Source organism: Pseudophryne corroboree, chromosome 3 (assembly GCF_028390025.1).
Source record: "Pseudophryne corroboree isolate aPseCor3 chromosome 3, aPseCor3.hap2, whole genome shotgun sequence".
Lineage (NCBI taxonomy): Eukaryota > Metazoa > Chordata > Amphibia > Anura > Myobatrachidae > Pseudophryne > Pseudophryne corroboree.
Window position 1 is genome coordinate 79,589,192 of NC_086446.1, and position 20,358 is coordinate 79,609,549.

Sequence of the window (20,358 nt, forward strand, 5' to 3'; positions counted from 1 at the left end):
CCCCAGGGAGAAGAGAACGGGTTGCAGACAGTGCTTCCTTGCATCCACCTGGTCAAGGTCGTTCTTTTCCAGTGTAACATACTGGGCAGACAGTTCTTGACACTCTCTCACTAAGTCCTCATCCTCCATCTCAGCAACAGGGAAGTTGTAGTGCAGTTCCTCCTGGGGTGCCTGGATTGTGCTCACTGTTGTCTTCACTTCGTGTGCTTCCTTCCGTATAGACCACTGGGCAACTTCTTCCCTTGGGTATGGGAGAAGCTGTTGCAGGTGGTGCCTTTCTGCATCCACCCTGTAACACTGGTCTCGCCATGCTGGGGTATCCAGGGGCCCCCGATCCAATGCCACTTCCTCTGGCTCTGTCCGGGAAGGCAATTTACTCTGCACTTGCCCTTCCGTCTCTGTATATTGTATACTTTGTGTCATTTGGGCCACTGTGGCAATCACTTCCTCCCTGAATTCCTCAAACTCTGGCTCCCCCAGCAGATTCCATGTGGCTGCTTCACTTCTGCAGTGCATGAACGCATTCCCCAGATGACACAACTTGTCCTGTATGCTGGATACTCTCCACCTGCTGATTTCCCACTGAGCTTCATTCCAGTACTCCCAAATGTACTGCATTTTGGAAACTATAAATAAAAGATCCGGCTTCTCAGCCTGCCGATATGCTGACAAACTTCCAACCACAAGCTCCACTGCCCTGGTTCCATTACTGGTCTCCTCCGCTGAGGCCTGGACCATATCCTCTTCTTCCTCCTTATCACAAGGGTGCTCAACGTCCCATTGAGCCAGTTTTCCAATTAGGGATTCCTTGGTATCCACTGTATTAAACTCAATCCGTCTTGCTCGACAGAGGTCCTGTAGTTGATCCTTCTTGCTGTATCGGTAGCATAGCGGGGCGGAATCCATTGCCTGCTGTGGTTTATACCTTTCTGCTGGTGTCTTGAGTGATCCCACTGCTGCCGCCAAATGTGAGGATATTGGGTTCAAAATCACTCAGTCACGGTGGTAGATGAAAAACCAACAGTGGTTTATTAACAGAATAGGTTATAACACAGTTCAGCACACTTCTGTGATCCAATTCTACACGACAATTCCCTCCTGGAGCTCCTGACAGAACATTACTTCTTAGTCAGTCTCCTGCCACTCTCTCTCCCCAGCAGAGCTCACACCTCTTGTTATACCCTGCTGTCTACTCATCACACAAGCTGGTCAGTCAGGAGTGGAGACGAGGTGTCTGGACTCTTGTACACAATGGAGTGCACAGGGTCAGATTACCTGAATCTCCATACAGATTCTGTTTACTACATAACCTACTCATCCTAATCACATCTGAGTGTACAGGTAGGGGACTTACATTACAATGAACTGATTTATCTATGTTACTAACACTCTGGCCTAGACTTATTCAGTTAACAATTACATTGAATATATAATAACCAAATAAACTACATATACCAAATATAACAGATAAAATATAACTGTACAATATAATAACCACACAATACAATACAATATTGCCTAACATATAACTAATAACATATTGGCAATTGGTGAAGTCCATGTGTAGGACCAGGGCTAGGAAAGTAACCACGTGTCTTTTACCACTGAGCGACACGACGCGCCAGCGTCACAGTAATATTCTCGGAATTATTACCCGTGCCACGCGCTAGACCAGGGAGGCAGAGGGAGATTAGGGAGGTAAATGTGTGGCTTAGGGATTGGTGCAGGAAAGAGGGGTTTGTGTTCCTGGAACACTGGGCGGACTTCTCAGTCAGGCGCCATCTCTTTTGTCGTGACGGATTGCACCTGACTGAGGAGGGGGCAGCGGTGCTGGGGGGAAGGATGGTTAGAAGGTTGGAGGAGATTTTAAACTAGGAGCCTGGGGGGAGGGTTTAGCTAGAAACTACGGGTCATGCAGTGAGAATAGTGGGGATGGCGGTAGTAAACGAAATGGGGGAGAAGTTGGGGGGAGGGTAAGAGCAGGCGGTAAGGTTACTAACATGGGTACTAAAAGGGATTTTACCAAAGCACTAACCAATGACGATTACAGGTCATCCTTGCCACATAAGGTGAAAGATGTCCCTAACGCAAGGGAAAATACTTATCTTAGTTGTATGTATGTAAACGCCAGAAGCATTACTAGTAAAAAGGGTGAACTAGAAATACTTGCAGCAAGCAAACAGTATGATATTTTAGGCATTACTGAAACTTGGTGGGATGAATCTCATGATTGGACAGTCAATCTAGAGGGCTATACACTGTTTAGGAGAGACAGACTAAATAAAAAGGGTGGAGGGGTGTGTCTGTAAGTAAAGCCGTTTTTAAAACCTAATATATGGGAAGATATTCAGGAGGGGACTGTAGACACTGTTGAGACATTATGGGTAGAAATTGCATGCGGGGAAAAAGGAATAAAATAGTTAGTATTGGGTGTATGCTATAGGCCGCCTGGTATCAACGCATCTGATGATGAATTGTTACTAAAGCAAATTGAAAGAGCAGCAGGAGTAGGAGACATAGTAGTGATGGGAGATTTTAACTATCCAGACAGGGCCGGTGCTAGGGTGTTCGGCGCCCCCCTGCAAACTATAAAATTGCGCCCTCCCATATTCCGTTGGCGTGCGCCGGGAAAAGGAGTGTGGTCTCACAACTAAGGGGCATGGCCACACAATAGTACCCCCATTTAAAATTACGCCACAATGTAGCACAATCTTATTAATCTTATACGTAATGCCCCACCCGTAGTAGTAGCGTCCTTATACGTAATGCCCCCCCCCACAGTACTAGTAGCGTCCTTATACGTAATGGCCCCCCCAGTAGTAGCATCTTTACATGTAATGCCCCCCCCTGTAGTAGTAGCGTCCTTATGCATAATGCCCCCCCAGTAGTAGTATCCTTATACGTAATGCCCCTCTAGTAGTGGTAGCATTGTTATACGTAATGCCCCCCGAGTAATAGTAGCGTCCTTATATATAATGCCCCCAAGTAGTAGTAGCGTTCTTATATGTAATGCCCCCCCCAGCCGTAGTAGCGTCCTTATACGTAGTGCACCCCCAGTAGTAAAAGCGTCCTTATACGTAATTCCCCATAATAGTAGTATCGTCCATATACGTAATGCCCCACAGTAGTAGTAGCGTCCTTATACATAATGCACCCCCAGTAGAAGCCTCCTTATATGTAATTCCCCCGTAGTACTAGTAGCGTCCTTATAAGTAATGCCCCCCCCAGCAGTAGTAGCGTTGTTATGCGTAATGCCCCCCCTGTAGTAGCGTCCTTATACGTAATGCACCCTCCCAGTAGTAGTAGCGTTGTTACGCGTAAAGCCCCCCCTGTAGTAGTAGCATCCTTATACGTAGTGCACCCACAGTAGTAGTAACATCCTTATACGTAATTCCCCCCTAGTAGTAGTATCGTCCTTATAAATAATGGCCACCCCAGTAGTAGCGTAGTTTCACGTAATGCCCCCCTGTAGTAGTAGCGTTCTTATACGTAATGCCCCCCCAGTAGTAGTAGAGTCCTTGCATGTAATGGCCTCCCCCAGTAGTAGCGTCATTATACGTAATGCCCCCCCCAGTACTAGCGTCCATAAAGTGCGCGTACGCAGACATACCTCACACACACAATTCACACATATATACACACACATACACACCCACCCACCATATGCACACATACACACTCACCACACACACACACACACACACACACACACACACACACACACACACCACTTACCTAAGCCAGTCTCCCTCTGTACTGCAGCCTGGTCAGTGTAGCTCCGCCCCTTCTGTCCCGTTTATCCCCGCCCCCTTTCGGTCCGTTTAGCTCCGCCCCCTTATGTCCCGTACTCAGCCGCTGTCACACGGGGAGGGGAGGCAGGAGGTTTTTGATTCTGCAGGCGCTGCTGCCAGTGACTGTCATACACTGACAGACACAGCAGCAGCAGGGGGGACAGGACGGCGCAGCAGTGAAGGGATTCAGAGCAGGGAAAACTGGAAAAACGATTCATGTGATACTGCTAGGGGTAATATGTTTTTAAACACACTAAATGATAACTACTTAGTCCAACTAATTGAGGAACCAACTAGGTACAATGCAATCTTAGACCTGGTATTAACAAACAATCAGGATTTGGTATCGGGTATTATAGTAGGGGAACCCATAGGAAACAGCGACCACAATATGGTCACATTCAATATCAGTTTCTACAAACAGCCCTATACTGGCTCAACTAGGACTTTAAACTTTAGCAAAGCAAATTTTGAAAAGATGAGGGTATGTTTCAGGGATATTGAATGGGAAGGTTTCTTTTTAGGAAAAAATACTACGGAGAAATGGGAGGTACTAAAATTCCTGCTAGCTAAAAATACACTCAAATATATTCCTATGAGTAGCAAAAAAGGGATTAAAAATCATAAACCAATGGCTTAACAAAAAGATTAAGGAACTTATGGGCAAGAAAAGGCGAGCATTTAAAAAATACAAATCTGACGGGGAAGCAGAGTCATTTTAGCACTATGTAAGGAATGTAACAAAAATTGCAAAAAGGAAATAAGAGCGGCTAGAGTAGAAACTGAAAAACTAGTAGCAAAGGAAAGCAAAGCGAATCCCAAAAAATTCTTTAAATACATTAATAGCAAGAGATTAAAAAAGGAGAGTATAGGCCCTTTAAAAGACAAGTTGGGAGTCTTAAGCAAAAATGATAATGACATAGTGGACACACTAAATTAGTTTTTTTCAACAGTATTCACTAGAGAGGACCCAATTCAGGGACTGACACACAATCTCAATAATGAGAATATCACACTGATAGGTACTTATTTAAGCGAGGAAGTAGTCTGTGACCGATTAAAACATTTAAAGATTAATAAATCACCGGGGCCCGATGGTATTCATCCAAAGGTTCTAATGGAGCTTCACTCTGAACTGGCAAAACCGCTATCTTTGATCTTTGAGGATTCTGTTATATCAGGTATGGTTCCCAAAGACTGGCGTATAGCGGAAGTAGTGCCTATATTCAAAAAGGGAAGTAAAGCTGAACCAGGTAATTATAGACCAGTTAGTCTTACATCTATAGTGGGGAAAGTATTGGAAGGTATTCTAAGAGATAGTATTCAGAAGTTCCTTGAAACCAATAAGGTCATTAAAAGGAATCAACATGGGTTTATGAAGGACAGATCCTGTCAAACCAACTTACTTGGCTTTTATGAAACAGTAAGCGCAAACCTAGATCAGGGTAAAGACGTGGATGTAATCTTTTTAGACTTTGCCAAAGCGTTCGATACTGTACCACACATGAGACTTATCTACAAGCTACAAGAATCAGGTCTAGAAAGCACAATATGCACTTGGGTCAAAAACTGGTTAGATAATAGGAAGCAGCGCGTTGTGGTTAATGGATCTTTTTCAACTTGAACTGAAGTGCTAAGTGGTGTGCCGCAAGGCTCAGTATTAGGACCGCTATTGTTCAATATTTTCATTAACGACCTAACAGAAGGTCTAGAGAGCATGGTGTCAATTTTTGCAGATGACACCAAATTGTGTAAGGCTATAAATACAGAGGAGGATGCCGAGTCTCTTCAGAACGACTTAGTTAAATTAGAAGCATGGGCAGCCAAATGGAGAATGCGCTTCAACACAGACAAGTGTAAGGTAATGCACTGTGGTAACAAGAACAAAAATTACACCTACCTACTAAATGGGGTAAAATTAGGGGATTCTGTACTGGAAAAGGACTAAGGTGTCCTCATAGATAGCAAGCTAAGCAGTAGTACCCAAAGTAGGACTGCAGCAAAGAAGGCTAATAAGATATTAGTATGCATAAAACGGGGTATTGATGCTAGGGACGAGAGTATTATATTCCCGTTATATAAATCACTAGTGAGGCCACACCTTGAATACTGTGTACAATTCTGGGCACCGTACTACAAAAAGGATATCCTGGAGCTTGAAAAGGTACAGAGGAGGGCGACCAAACTAATTAAGGGCATGGAGACGATGGAATACAAGGAAAGGCTTGAAAGACTAGGCATGTTTACATTGGAAAAGCGGAGACTAAGAGGGGATATGATCAACATCTACAAATATAATAGGGGACAATACACAGAGCTTGCGCGGGACCTGTTTTTGGTTAGATCAACACAGAGGACTCGTGGACACTCGCTCAGGTTAGAGGAGAGGAGATTCCGCACAATACGGCGTAAAGGCTTTTTCACGGTAAGGACAATACGTGTTTGGAATTCCCTGCCCGAGGGAGTTGTAATGGCGGAATCTGTCAACACCTTTAAGAATGGGTTAGATAAATTCCTATTGGATAAGGATATCCAGGGGTATGGTGCATAGTCATGCATTATAGTTACTATAAATAGGGATAAAATGCAATGGCTGACAGCAGCATCAGTCAGAAATTTTAGTAAAATCATCATGCATAGGACACCACAAATAGGTTAAACTCGATGGACAATTGTCTTTTTTCAACCTCAGATACTATGTTACTATGTTACTATGTCTCTTTAATATTGGTTGCAATTGAGCTCCTCGCAATCCCCAGTCTCATGTCGTCCCAGTCCTCGGCTGTTGGGGGAGGTCCAAGATCTCGTTCCCAGGCAGTTTTATGGGGTCTGGAAGGGGGAAGGGTGGCATCTAATAGGAGGGCATAGAGCTGGGAGATTAATCCTTTGGAAAGGGGGGAGTTTTTACATAACGTTTCAAAGGGGGTAAGGGGACGAAGTACCGTGAGCGGGGGCAGAGAGCATAAAAAGTGTCGAATTTGTAGGAATTCAAAAGGATTAAAAGTTTCTGAGGGGTTCTTCTGCTGGAGATCAGACAGGGATAGCCATTGGCCCCGATTGGCAAAATCAGCTGGGAATTTAAACCCCAGTTGAGTCTATGTACGGAATCTCGTAAACCGAGGATCCCAAAGGAAATAGAGGGTTCTGCCAAATAGGGGTCAGGGGGGAGGGGAGGGTAGTAAAATTCAGCTTTACAGGACAACCGTCCCAGATTTTAAGATTAAATTTGATGGTAGGAAGTAATTAGGATGTAAAGGGTCGGGATGTGGAAGGTAGGCCCCATATGGGGATCAGATCCGGGAGGGAAATGTAAGCCGGTTCAATATCAAGCCAGGAAACTGATCCAGGGGGAGCATAGGAGGCTATAATATGGGAGAGATGAGAGGCGAGATAGTAGAGTTTAATTTCAGGAAGACCCCTGCCACCGGCAGAAACTGGTCTTTTCAAGGTGTTTGCAGCAATACGCGGGGGCCTGTGGTTCCAAATAAAACAAATAAGGGCTTTCTGAATATTGCGAAGGAAGGAGGCAGGGAGGCCACAGGAAGAGTCTGAAAGAGATAAAGCCATTTGGGGACTATATTCATTTTGACGGCGATAATCCGTCCCAGCCATGAAATAATAAGACTATTCCAAGATGAGAGGTCAGACTGCATCTTGGAAAACAGAGGTAGGAAGTTTTCACGGAAGAGAGAGTCATAATGGGAAGTGAGATATATCCCCAGATATTTGATCCTTTTGGTTTGCCATTTAAAGGTAAAATTTGTCCTGAGGGAGTCGGCTTCTCGGGGGGGGGGGGGGGGGGACATGGAGCAGCATGGCCTCCGACTTGGAGTAATTAATCTTATAGCCCGACACCACACCATAAGATCGGAGGACCGAGAATAAGTTTGGGAGTGTTATTGCAGGTTGCGTCAGGGAGAGGAGAATGTCATCCGCGAGAAGAGAGATTTTAGAGTCGGTATGGCCCACTTGAACGCCATGTATATCAGGATGGGATCTAATTTGGGAGGCAAGCGTTTCAATTATAAGGGCAAAAATCAACGGAGATAGGGGACATGCTTGCCGTGTGCCGTTAGAGATATGGACCGGGGCAGATGGGACACCATTAATCAATACTGTCACGGAGGGGGTCGAGTATAGTGCCAGGAGGCCAGTGAGGAAGTCACCAGGCAAGCCATAGGCTGCGAGAGCAGATTTGAGGAAACTCCAGGAGATCCGATCAAAAGCTTTTTCAGCATCTAAAGAGAGGACAATAGTAGGGGATCCCCTGGAGTTTGAGATATGAATAAGATCGACAGCACGTCTGGTATTGTCCCTCGCTTGGCGACCCGGAATAAACCCCACTTGGTCATAATGGATCAGGGATGTGAGATACGGGTTCAAACGGTTTGCCAGAATTTTAGCAAATATCTACAGATCTAGGTTCAGGAGGGAAATTGGACGGTAGCTAGCACAGTGAAGTGGATCTTTACCTTCCTTAGGGATCACCACAATTCTGGCTTCCAGCATCTCAGAGGGAAAAGGGTCGCCATAGAGTACCTGATTAAAAAGGGACTGGAGGTGGGGGACGAGGAGGGTAGAGAACTTTTTGTAGTACAAGGCTGTAAAGCCATCTGGACCAGGAGATTTGCCCGATTTTTGAATCATTATAGTCTGAGCAATTTCCTCCGCAGAGATCTCAGCGTTAAGATGTTCCAAAGCATTGTGGGATATTTTGGGGAGCTTAGCTTTGGAAAGGAAGCCAGAGATCAAGTCGACGTGGGTCGGAGAGGAGGAGGGGAGGGAAGGAGAGGGGAGGTTATACAGGTCAGTATAGTAGGCTTGAAAAGCCGTTCTAATGGCAACAGGGTCATGAGTCAGATGGTTGTGGGGGTCTCTAATCGATATGATATTGTTTCGTGCCCTAGTAGATCGCAGTCGTGAAGCCAGGATCCTGTCTGCCTTGTCCCCCTTCTCATAGAACATTTGGCGAAGCCATTTAAGATGTGTAGCCACTTGCCTAGAAAGAAGGAGGTCAAGTTCCGCCTTGACTGTACGAAGTTCAGATAAAATAGTCAGGTCAGGAGACGCTTTATTCTGGGATTCTAGGTCATGGAGTTTAAGGGAAAGTGCATTAATCTGGGTGAGGGATTGTTTTTTGTTCTTGGAAGCCATGCTGATCAGATGCCCCCGCAAAACCGCCTTATGGGCCAACCAAAGAGTAGATCTAGAAACATCTGGGGAGTCGTTGAGGGCAAAATAATCGGAGAGCTGGTCGCGAAGATGGGACAGGGCTTCAGGGTTGTGAAGTAGAGAATCGTTAAGGTGCCAAGTCATTGGACGAGGGCGAGGGAGTAAGCCTGAAATATCACAGGAGATAGGAGCATGATCAGACCAAATAAGTGGGTGGATATGGGCAGATTGAAGATTCAGAGCAAATTCATAACTGAGCAGGATCATATTGATGCGGGAGTATGAATTGTGGGGTGAAGAATAAAACGTATTGTCCCGAGCAGACGGATCCTTCATCCTCCAGGAATCGTAGAGGAGTTGGGATTTCATGAGACGGAGGAGAGACCTAGAGTTGAGGGAGTCCGAGGAGGGGGCTGAGGGTACAGAGGCCGAGCGGTCCAGTGTGAAATTAAGAACAGAGTTAAAATCCCCCGCGAGAATGAGTTCTCCTTGTCGAAATCGGGATATAAGAGTGTCTAGTTTGGAGAAAAATTGATCTTGACGTTGATTTGGGGCATATATGTTAAACAACGTACATAGCTTATTATTTCGTTTCCCCACCAATATAAGAAAGCGGCCCTCTTTATCAGTATGAGACTCAATAAGTTCAAAAGTGAGGTGACGAGCAATCATAATTGCGACCCCTCGTTTTTTGGCACCATGGTCGCACGCATGGAAGGAGTCAGGGTATAGCTTACATCGTAGTTCAGGATGGGAGTTGTGCAAGAAATGAGTCTCCTGGAGGAAATCCAGGTCACCTTTGTGGAGCTTAAGAGAGGCAAAAAGTTTCCCTCTTTTTGGGGGGCTATTGAGCCCTTTTACATTAAAAGAAAGAACCCGCAGACCCATGGGCATTCAACCAAGGGACAGGCAGAGTAGAAAAAGTGGTGGACCGTAGAGATGGCGTGGAGGAATGGAAAGATGCATGGAGGAAACAGAAAACCAAGAGATATAGTGGCAGGAAGGAGGGAGAAGGTGGAGAAAGAAGGAGATCGGAAGGGAGGGAGGGACAGGTGGTCATCCGGCACTCGAGGCCAGGGCCATTGGCGCCGACAAAAGGAAGGGATACTAGATGTCTGGGGAACATCTAGGTCAGCTAAAGGGCAGAAAGCCCCGAGGGGGCGCGGCAAGGCATCTGATTGGTGCATCTCAATGGGAATAATGGGAGGGAACATACAAACAAACAATCCCCTCTTGGGGAACCTGAGGGATAAGCAAGAAGTAGAGGCAAGACTGAAGAGCAAGTGGAGCAAGAACAGGAGAAAAGCAGGGAGGGAGTGAAAAAGCAGGGTATCACATTACAATAAATGCTGTCAACATAGTTATTTGAGCAAATTTAAAGGTTATCAAGGTTAAAACATAAGAGTTCTAAACACAACTTCAAACGGCTCCCTGAAGAGGGAGCAAGGCCACTATAGACCATCATAACTGGTGATATCAGGTAACAAAAGATGAGGTCTGGTGACAAGTCAGGTCACCGGAGGCGGAGTTGAAAAGGTCGCTGTTGTCGGGACTGTAGACCATTCTGAACGGGGAGGTGAAAGTAGCATCCTCTGCTTTAAAGTGATTGGGGGTACGGTGGAAGAGTCTCCATCAGTGGGAATGCCTACTTTGGACAGTAGGGATTGAGCCTCAGACAGGTTTCTGGCCGTCAGCAATTTCCCTTGATGCCAGACCAGGATACGGAATGGGAAGCCCCAACGGTATTTGATGTTGTGCTGAGAAAGTCTCGAAGTGACAGGTTTAAAGTCCCTGCGTTTAGCTAAGGTGATCGGGGAGAGGTCTTGAAAGATCTGCAAGGGGGCATTCCCGAAGGTAACAGAATGCAGTCGGCGAACCTCCTTCATAATGGCCTCTTTCGCAGTAAAGTAATGCATTCTGAGGATAACGTCCATGGGTCGGGAGGAATCCTGTGAGCGAGGACGAAGAGCACGGTGAGCACGGTCTAGAAGAAGGTGATCTTCGGGGGTGTCAGGGGAGAGCTGGGTAAAGAGGCGTTTAAGGTATAGGTCGAGATGGGAGGACTCTACATCCTCTGGGACACCCCGGATCCTCAAGTTGTTTCTTCTTGCCCTATTGTCCTGGTCCTCATGACCCTCCTGCAGTTGAGAAATATCTTGGCGCATCTGCTGGAAGTCGGTCTCGACGGATTGTTGGAACGTCACCACCTCCTCAACTCGCCTCTCAAGTTGGTCAGTTCTGGAACCGATCTCTGCAATGTCGGACTTCTGCGCGTGGAGGGCTTAGACAGAAGTTTTAACATCTATTACTTCCTTGAGAAGGGAGAGAAAGTCTCGCCGTGTAATGGGCACAAGATCGTCAGATTCGGAGTCGGAGAGTCCATGGGAATGGTCGGGATTGTGAGGTCTAGATTTGACAGGGGCGCCTTTTTTAGTGAGGAAGGGCGTGAGGTCAGCTCCCTGAGACTTTTTGCCTCCTTTAGGCATCTTGCGAGGGCGTAGGAGACGAGGACAACTGAGAAAGAAGTAGGTAGCTGGGTTGCTCCAGTAGCTCGGCTCCAGGCCAAGAGGGGGAGAGACAGAACGTTTAGGGGTGAGACATTGGGGGGTCAATAAAGAGCCCCAGGCGAGTCACGTAGCAGCTTAGGGGAGAAAACTGTGGTTCTGTAGGGGCCCTGCGTGGCTCGGAGATACAGGCAGGGTCAAGCAGATAGGTGGAAGTATAAAAAATAAAAATCCTGGTGTCAATGGAGTCTTTCACCACAAGGGGGAGCCAAACAGTCAGAGATGAATCCTGCAGTGTAACAGAACCCAACTTCCCCTTCAGGGAGGAAAAAATGAAAAGAGAAAAAAATAAAATAAAGTATATATATATTTAGATAAATGGGCCACCTGTGTGGATACTCACCCCCCTCCTGGGGCAATGCAGGGGTCACAGAAGGCAGGGGGAGTCTAGTCACGGTCCAGCCAGTGACCAGGGCTCCTATAGCTCTGCTCAGGTAGGGGGGAGATCCGGCATGGGAGCCGCCACACAGGGCACCTGAGCGGCCACACTCCTCGGGCACCGCTGTGCAGGTAAGCCCCCAGGGGAAGTTGCAGCGGGGGCGGAGAGGCCGGCAGCGCCAGGAGCGAGTGAAGGACAAAGCCGCACGGGCATCCGGAGGTCCGCAGCGGGCGGCGGAGAGATGAGCGCAGCACCGTAGCCTGAGTGTCCGGAGGTCCTCCCTTGTCTTCCTCCCCGGGTCCCGGCCAGTAGTGGAGGTAAACAGGCGGCAGTGGGGAGCGGCGGGTCCGGTGCTGACAGGGAGCACAGCAGGGGACACAGCAGCAGGATGTCGCGGGCGGCTCCGTCTCGCCGCCCGTCAGGTCCCCAAAATCGAGGTCCCAGCTCAGTCGACGTGGGTAGGCCGCAACCCGTGGAGTCGGCCTAAGCCGTCTCCCGATTCCACGGCGCTTACCCACGGGGGTGAGGGTGGCTGATTTAGGAGTGGGGTACTGATGGGGTGGGCGGAGGGCCGCGTTTAAGGTGACCAGGAGGGTTTTTGTGAAGGTAGCAGGCCAGAGATCGTATTGAAAGCAGCCACCTCAGTTGGCAGCCAAGCCACGCCGCATCATTTCTTGTAGATACAGGGGCGGCCAGGTCAGTGTTGAATTCCACATCAGGTATAAAGACCATGGGAAAAATTATTTCGGCAATGGGAGTAACAGGAACAGTGCAACAATACCCTTTGAGTAGACCTGCAGAGATTATGATAGGGCCCTTGCAAACCAAACATTCTTTTCTGCTGGCTGCATCGGCTCCGACTAATCTACTCGGCAGAGACTTATTGTGTAAAATGCGGTGTGTCATATATTGTACTCCTGAGGGTGTCTTCTTGGATATACCTGAGAACCATGCTCAAGAAGTACAAGATATACTAGACACCCCTCAAAGGCTAATGTCGCATTCTACTGTTATAGACACATGTCCATCAAAGGTAGAATAAATTATCTCACAAATACCGGGTTCCCTTTGGACCAAAGATGGACAGGGCACTGGATTGATGGCGAATGTAGCCCCAGTAGCAGTACAAGTAAAAGATGGTAGGATAGCTCCAAAAATCCCTCAGTATCCTCTGAAGCCAGAGGTAGAGTGAGGAGTGTACCCTGTAATAGAGCAGCTGCTACAGCGGGGCTTCCTAGTCAGGACATCCAGCACCGCCAATAGTCCCATCTTCCCTGTGAAAAAGAGTGGGGGGAGGGGTTACAGGCTAGTGCAGGATCTAAGGGGGATAAACAAGATAGTTGAGAGCCAATTCCCCGTAGTGCCCAATCCGGCTGTCATCCTCATGCAAATTCCCTCTACTGCAAAATTCTTCACTGTCATTGACCTCTGTTCTGCTTTCTTTTCTGTCCCTCTTCACCCGACAGCCAATACCTTTTTGCCTTAACATACAGGGGAGTAGAGCCAATTCCCCGTAGTGCCCAATCCAGTTGTCAAATTTTTATAAAATCTTCTCCACCTCTACAAACTCATCTGTCACAAACCTCTATTCTGTTTCTCTACAGTTTCCTCTTCATCTTTTGCGTTCACACAGGGTGGTACAATACATGGACCGGATTACAGTTCAAACTCCACATGCCTAGGTCCTTCAGAGTTCTGCCCGTACCCAGTATATCTCACCAGCACGATAACGCCAGTATTACTGCAGTGTGCCTTATCATGCACAAAGGGTGGAGGAAGGATGAGAATACTGGTGAAGGGAAATTTTGTATAGACACTGATATGCCTGTTGGTGAATGGCAAATCTGACATTTTTCTTTTTTCATTTACTCCTTCTTTCTCTCCTTTAGAGATGTTATTTTTTTTTTTTGAGTTATGCTCATGATACTCTACATTGCAAACACACAATGACTTTGTACAGTTAACACCCTTTAGGAATTATTGTTATGCATTGGAGTGCACTGATGTTTTCTCAAACTGGGTAGAGGCATTTCCTGCCGCCACAGATGCTGCTGTGTTTACCGCAAAGAAAAATTGCGCAGAAATTTGTGTGTAGATAATGGTACCCCTAGAAGTAGGAGCAAAGCTTGAAATTGGACTATTGTGATCATAGATACTGCCACTAGTATTATGTAGCATCGGAACCACTCCCAGATCTTCACTTAACGAATCACCCTCTTCGAAATTTTGTTTTTGTTTTGGTATTTGTGACTTTTTGGGTTGTTTTTGGAAGACAACCTCATGTCATGATTGATCCACACAATGATCAAAAATACACCAATGAGGTGACAGTATAGTACTTTATCGAGATGAGCCAGCATTTGAGAACTTGACAAAAGAACTTGAAACTGTTGATTGCTGGTATGCCAATACTAACTGTCTTGATTGCGAACCAAGAGACTGTGTGATTGTTCTTACGCTCAGGTTGCCTAATAGACAGGTGAGAAAGACCATACCAAGTTTTGTTGACAGCACTATCCCAGTGAAAGTAGCCGAGAGAGAGACTTGGGTCCACGATTCCCATTGCAGGAAAGTCGGTAGTCCGGAAGGAACTCGTAAATGGAGTGAGATCGCAAAAGTATCAGAAGAGACTCTGTTCCGTGAAGACTGAGAGGTGGCACTGTTGAACACTACCTGAGCGTACTAAAGGACTGCAGAAAGACCAGTCATTATAATTGATTTGTTATGAACAAGAGTTATTTTTTTCTATTTCTCTTTTTTCTCTTTCCCGCTGACAAACATTTTTTTTCAGGACATTCTATTTTTGCGAGGCTTTTATTTTATGAGGAGTCGCGTGTGGGACTGGAACTGGTTCTGGAGGAAGGAGTAATTTCCTTATAGGATCCCAGGATTAGCCGATCAGTTTGTTGAAGCCAGAAAAAAAATCAAAGGTCTAGTAGTTATGGAGTTCGGAGGTAATCAGGGACAATCAGACAATGGCTATTCACACATTGCAGATAAAGAGCTCATTAATATATGTGGAAGAACGGTTTATGAGTGGCTCTCCCCGAACTCCGAAGGTTTATGTTATTTAGGAAGGCACTACTTATAACCCTTGTTCAATTATTAAACAGACCTAGTATACGTTCCAGAAATGGAAACAATGTTCAGAAAATTATAGGAATATGTAGATCATGAAAATTTTATGTCACTTTCACGATTTGTGTCTTCTTCATCTACCCAGCAGAACCTCAATTGAATCCAAACATCACTGTTCAAAGACGTAGGTACATGTATGTGTGAAATGTTCGTCGCAAATCAGACATTATAGGCCAAAGCACTGTCCCAGCATACTCTATAGGTTGAATGTTGTCCCACACCCAACCAGTGTTCCCGTGACTGCTGAGTGCATATAGAGGATGTCTCGTCCTCCTCCCTGTCCTCCCCAAATAAGGTCAAACATCTGATTTGCGAAATGAATACATACTTGTGTCTAGGTCATCGATTATTGTCTGAAATATTTTTTTTTGTTAATAATTGATGCCAGTTATTGTTTACTGCCAAAGGATGGACTGTCGAAGTCAAAAATATTACATAGAAAGAACATACAGACTCCACACATATAAGTCCCTATACTTGCAAATACGCGCAGCGAGCACAGCAATATATGGTAACACGCGCATTTACACAGACATGCCACAGAGATGGATTCGACACTTATTTCATACAGTACATAATTATAATAATATCAAGCGCCAGACATCATAATGATTTAAAATTATATAATGGAGTAATGTCATGTGTGTGTATTATTGGAACGAAGCAAGATACACCTGTCATATTTGGTATTAAAGCAAGCAGATTAATGTGTAGATTCATTTGATACTTGTTATTAAGTTGTAGGACTTTGCAACAAAGAGTTATGATTAAATGTATGAAAGCTAAAGTCATTTTTATTAGGACAATAGACATTTACAGAAACAGGTGGTGGACAGGAAGCTCAGGCCAGCCCTTTTGATGTCTTCAAGGCTGAACCTGTTTAGCATACGAACAGACTAGTGACTCATCATGAATGAGAAAGTTCCCTCCCCCAAAACTAGATATCACATTACAGAGACACACAGTTGCCAGTTGCTGTTTTGTCCCAGACGATGATGGAGCTGCTCTTAGACCAGTTCCTGTATTTATTTGCTGAGAGAGAGAGAGAGATATATTAAGAGGAAGATGCATTGAGGGAATGGTATGGTATGCTGGCCTGTAACTGTATGTATTAACTGCTTACTGTATGAATTGTAATCATGTAACTATATATACTGTACATTGTGATATATTAAATCCATATCCTTTTGATAACAAATATATACATCAATGAGCTTTGGAACTCAGATAATGTGTGGGTGTATTGTTTTCTCACATGGGATGCAGTGTTTTGCAATGTATAGCGCACATTCATGGCACATGGTAATAAGATGTGCAGGCGTTTACAATATATATTAGAGCGGGCATTTTAAATATTTGTTAGAAAGCAATTTGGTATTCACACAATGGATCACTAATTGAACAGATTCCATTCGAATATACAGTAATCCACCCACAACCTGGTGTTAAAGGTTTGAAGATTAAAGATTGGTCGCAATGAGCCATGCATCTTATGACTGAGGATTAAGTTGGAGCAAAAACCCTAGTTTCCATGCCAGTGCTGGAACAGTACCAATGATGCATGAGGAGAGAATTTATAATCTGATACAATGCCACCTTTTCTCCACATACCCAAGAAGATCAGTGCTGAAAAAATTCTGTGATGGTCTTTTGAGGTGATGATGTAACCTCTGGAGATTATACCCACCATCTAGGTGTCAGAAGACAAATCCATCTAACTGTCTCTGAACTGGAGCAAACACCTTCCTACTGACAACACATCTGGGTGTAAAGAGACCCTGTGAGGCAATAGGTTTCGTTGGTGCCTTGGTGGATGGCACTACAAAATCCTAAATAAAAGCCTCCAAGTCCAGGTGTTCTCACAGAGACCAAAGTACCACCAGGGAAGCTCCCCTCTCCCCCCCCCCCCAATGTGGCTGCATGATGGAAATCTGGCTCAGCTGCTACACTCCCACTGTATGCTGCCACACGCAGCATATAGCTAACACACTAACTATGAAGTTAAAATAAAAAGTTACAATTAAATAAAACCTAACTAACTTGAGATTAACATTGGAGCCCATTGAAACTGCCCAACTACTACAGGCACTTAAAACTCACTGGCCTGTTGGGAGGGGAGGAGCTTTGCTTTGATATTACAGGTTTTAATTTAGGTGTCAGCCCCTTTTCCCCGTTCGCAATCCTATGGAGCCTTGCTGGAAGAAAAAAAATTGCTCTTAAATAAATACTTTTAGGGCCATATGCAATTGCTGTCGAATTGCCGCAAATGTCGAAAAACGGGGCATTTTCGACACAAAAAAATGATTCGACAATGCAATACAGTACTTTTTGACAAAAAAACAGCCGTTTCGGAGTCGACTTTTTGCTATTCGACAGTTGTCAAATTCGACATGTCTGCAATGGTAAAAATGCGGCTTTTCGACAAAAGTATATTCAATTGAAGAATGTCGATTCGACAACAGTGCTTTTCGACAGTCATTTCGTCAATTTCAGTACGCCTCATTTTGCTGGCGGGATCTAATAAAAAATTTTAAAAACTTTTTTTTGTGTGTTTTTTTGTTGTTGCTAATAGCATATCTATTTATATTAGAAGGTATTATCTACTTGTTTTGTCTATTAAGAGCCACAAGTATTATTTAATATATTTTTTAAAAGAATATATATATTTTTTACTGACTAAAATAATATGGAGAGATCAGAGCATGTTTTTCAGTGGGAAGGGGTGGGAATGGGTTAAAAACCCTGAAAAAAATGCGTGGGGTCCTTCCTCCTAAGCATAACCAGCCTCGGGCTCTTTGAGCCGGTCCTGGTTGTAAAAATACGGGGAAAAAAATTACAAGGGATCCCCCGTATTTTAACAACCAGCACCGGGCTCTGCATCCGGTCCTGGTACAAAAAATACTGTGCTCAGACGCGCACAGTCAATCAGGAGAGTACCACGACGTGGCGCTCCCTGATTGGCTCAAGGGACCCTCTTTGACAGGAGTCACGGCGGGTCTCAGCAGTCGGGGAAAAAGGGTCCCATGTGTAAACACGGGACCCCTTTCAGTGTGCGGATCAGGTTTTGCGTTTTATTATTTTACCAAGTACGTGGATAACAAACTATGAAGAGGACTGATCTACACAGGATTTTTGTGAATATCATTTTATTTACAGGTAATTCTACTGGTGAAGAGGACCGACTGCTTCGTGTCAACATAGGGAAGTATGTATGTGTCGGCATGTATGTAATAAAGTTTTACTATCACGGTGTGTGTGTACTGTTTTTATTTGGGTATTTTTTTGCAGTAGAACTACAGGTACAGCGGGACAGTCCCCCCCCCCCCCCCGCATGCTGGTACTTGTGGTTCCATAAGTACCAGCTTGCGGGGGAGGCTTGCTGGGACTTGTAGTTCAGCTACAAAAAACAATAGTCTTTATTTTGTCACTTGGCTATCAGCCTCCCATCTGCCGCCATTGGATGGGAGGGACAGCCTCGGCTTCACCCCTGGCCCTTTGGTGGCTGGAGGGGGGGGACCCCTTGATTTAAGGGGTCCCCACTCCTCCAGGGTACCCTGGCCAGGGGTGACTAGTTGGGGATTTAATGCCACGGCCGCAGGGACCGGTATAAAAGTGTCCCCCGGCTGTGGCATTATCTCTCCAGCTAGTGGAGCCCGGTGCTGGTGTGAAAAATACGGGGGACCCCTACGTCTTTTGTCCCCCGTATTTTTTGCACCAGGACCGGACGCAGAGCCCGGTGCTGGATGTTAAAATACGGAGGATCCCCTGTCATTCCCCCCCCCCCCCGTATTTTTACAACCGGGATTGGCTCAAAGAGCCCGACGCTGGTTATGCTTAGGAGCGGGGACCCCACGCATTTTTTTTCTTGATTTTTTTTAAACACTTTTGCGCCATCCATGAAGTCGAATCCAGGATGCACACTATCGTCAATTGGTCTGTTTTTTCCGACAGCGGGACTGGCGAATCCGTTTTTTATTGAATATGTTGAATTCGGGTCCCGGCGGGAGGGTGTCTGACTGTCGAATTGTGTCGAATTTAAAAACGGTCGAATTCCAGCCAGAATTTGACCGCAATTGCATATACCCCTTAATCTTCAAAGTGCTTAAACATGAAAAATAATTATTTTGGGGTAATCTGCCATTTTTGTTATCTCAATAATATCATGTAATTATTGGCCCAATTAAGCTAATTGACCACTGCCAATTGCCTTATTATCTATTAATTGGGATGTCCCAGGGCTAATGAACTAAGGGCTGATTGCTGATTCAGAGCTGATTGCTCTTTTGCAAAAAATTAAGACAGATGATTTTCGTCCGTCAGTGCATCACGCATGCGCAAACTTTCATTATGCGATTGCATCCCGATATGATCGTAAAATGACTGACAGGTGGCAGTCTTTAAGAGATGGAGACGTGGCGTTGGGGTGGAGTGGAGCAGGAAACACAGGCGTGTCATTGCCATTATCGGGGCAGCCCTATGACGTTGCCTGCGTTTCCTGTGATCGGCAACATGGCGGCCGTGCACATGCATACACGCAGGCAGGGGTCAACCTCAAATTCTCAATTTTGCGATGCAATCACAATTGAATTGTGATTGCATCGCAAGCGGCGCCATACATGCTAGGCGGCTCCCAGCATCTGAGTTAATCAGAAGCAGTTTTTGCTAATTTCTTAAAAACTACAATCAACTCTGAATAACCACGAGTCCCAACATTTTCACATTTAAATAAGGATTTTATCAGCAACAGCTTTGAATTGAATAGGAAAAACCTTGTGGCTGCAGGAAATACCCAGCACTGTGAGTAAAATACAATTTTGATATTAAATTTATATGCCCCTAAAACAGTGCTTACGTAAGATCCTGCAGGATACAGGCTGGATGTCTTAGTCCCTCACACAAAAGTTCTATTCCAGAGTCGAGCAGAAAATTCCTTGACAGGTCCAGTCTGGTCAGAGAGCGGTTTACAGTTATAGTAGAGCGCAGAAAACCACAGCAGTCGGAGGTTAGAAGACAGCTACGTAACCTGGTGAGAGATAAGGGATCTGCATTAGATCATTTCTTAAAATTTCCAGCCTCATACTCAATGTGACATCATCACTGACCAATTAAAATGTGGAATGTAGATACAATGTTGGTGTATATATCAGCTATTAGGCTGTAGGTGTAGTCCCTGATAATGTTGTTATTGATTTAATGAATATACTGTAGTTAAGGGAAGGTGGATGCATGAGCAGATAATGTACCATTAATTTTGCCTCTGTGTGGATATAATAAATTTGATCCCAGACACACAAGCTGATGGTATAGTTTTGCC

General features: G+C 45.3%; 1 protein-coding gene across 5 annotated transcripts in view; it reads right to left on the reverse strand.

The window, feature by feature from the left end:
- Positions 1-20,358, reverse strand: part of LOC135054806 (NACHT, LRR and PYD domains-containing protein 12-like) — a 613,159-nt gene that overhangs the window by 344,469 nt on the left and 248,332 nt on the right. For 4 of the 5 annotated variants that reach the window (XM_063958163.1, XM_063958164.1, XM_063958165.1 and 1 more), the window contains one exon: positions 19,897-20,067. In XM_063958163.1, the coding sequence (XP_063814233.1) occupies positions 19,897-20,067 (171 nt within the window). Of the gene's footprint in view, positions 1-15,743; positions 16,077-19,896; positions 20,068-20,358 lie in introns of those variants that run through there. The other variant, XM_063958166.1, reaches the window with a different exon arrangement.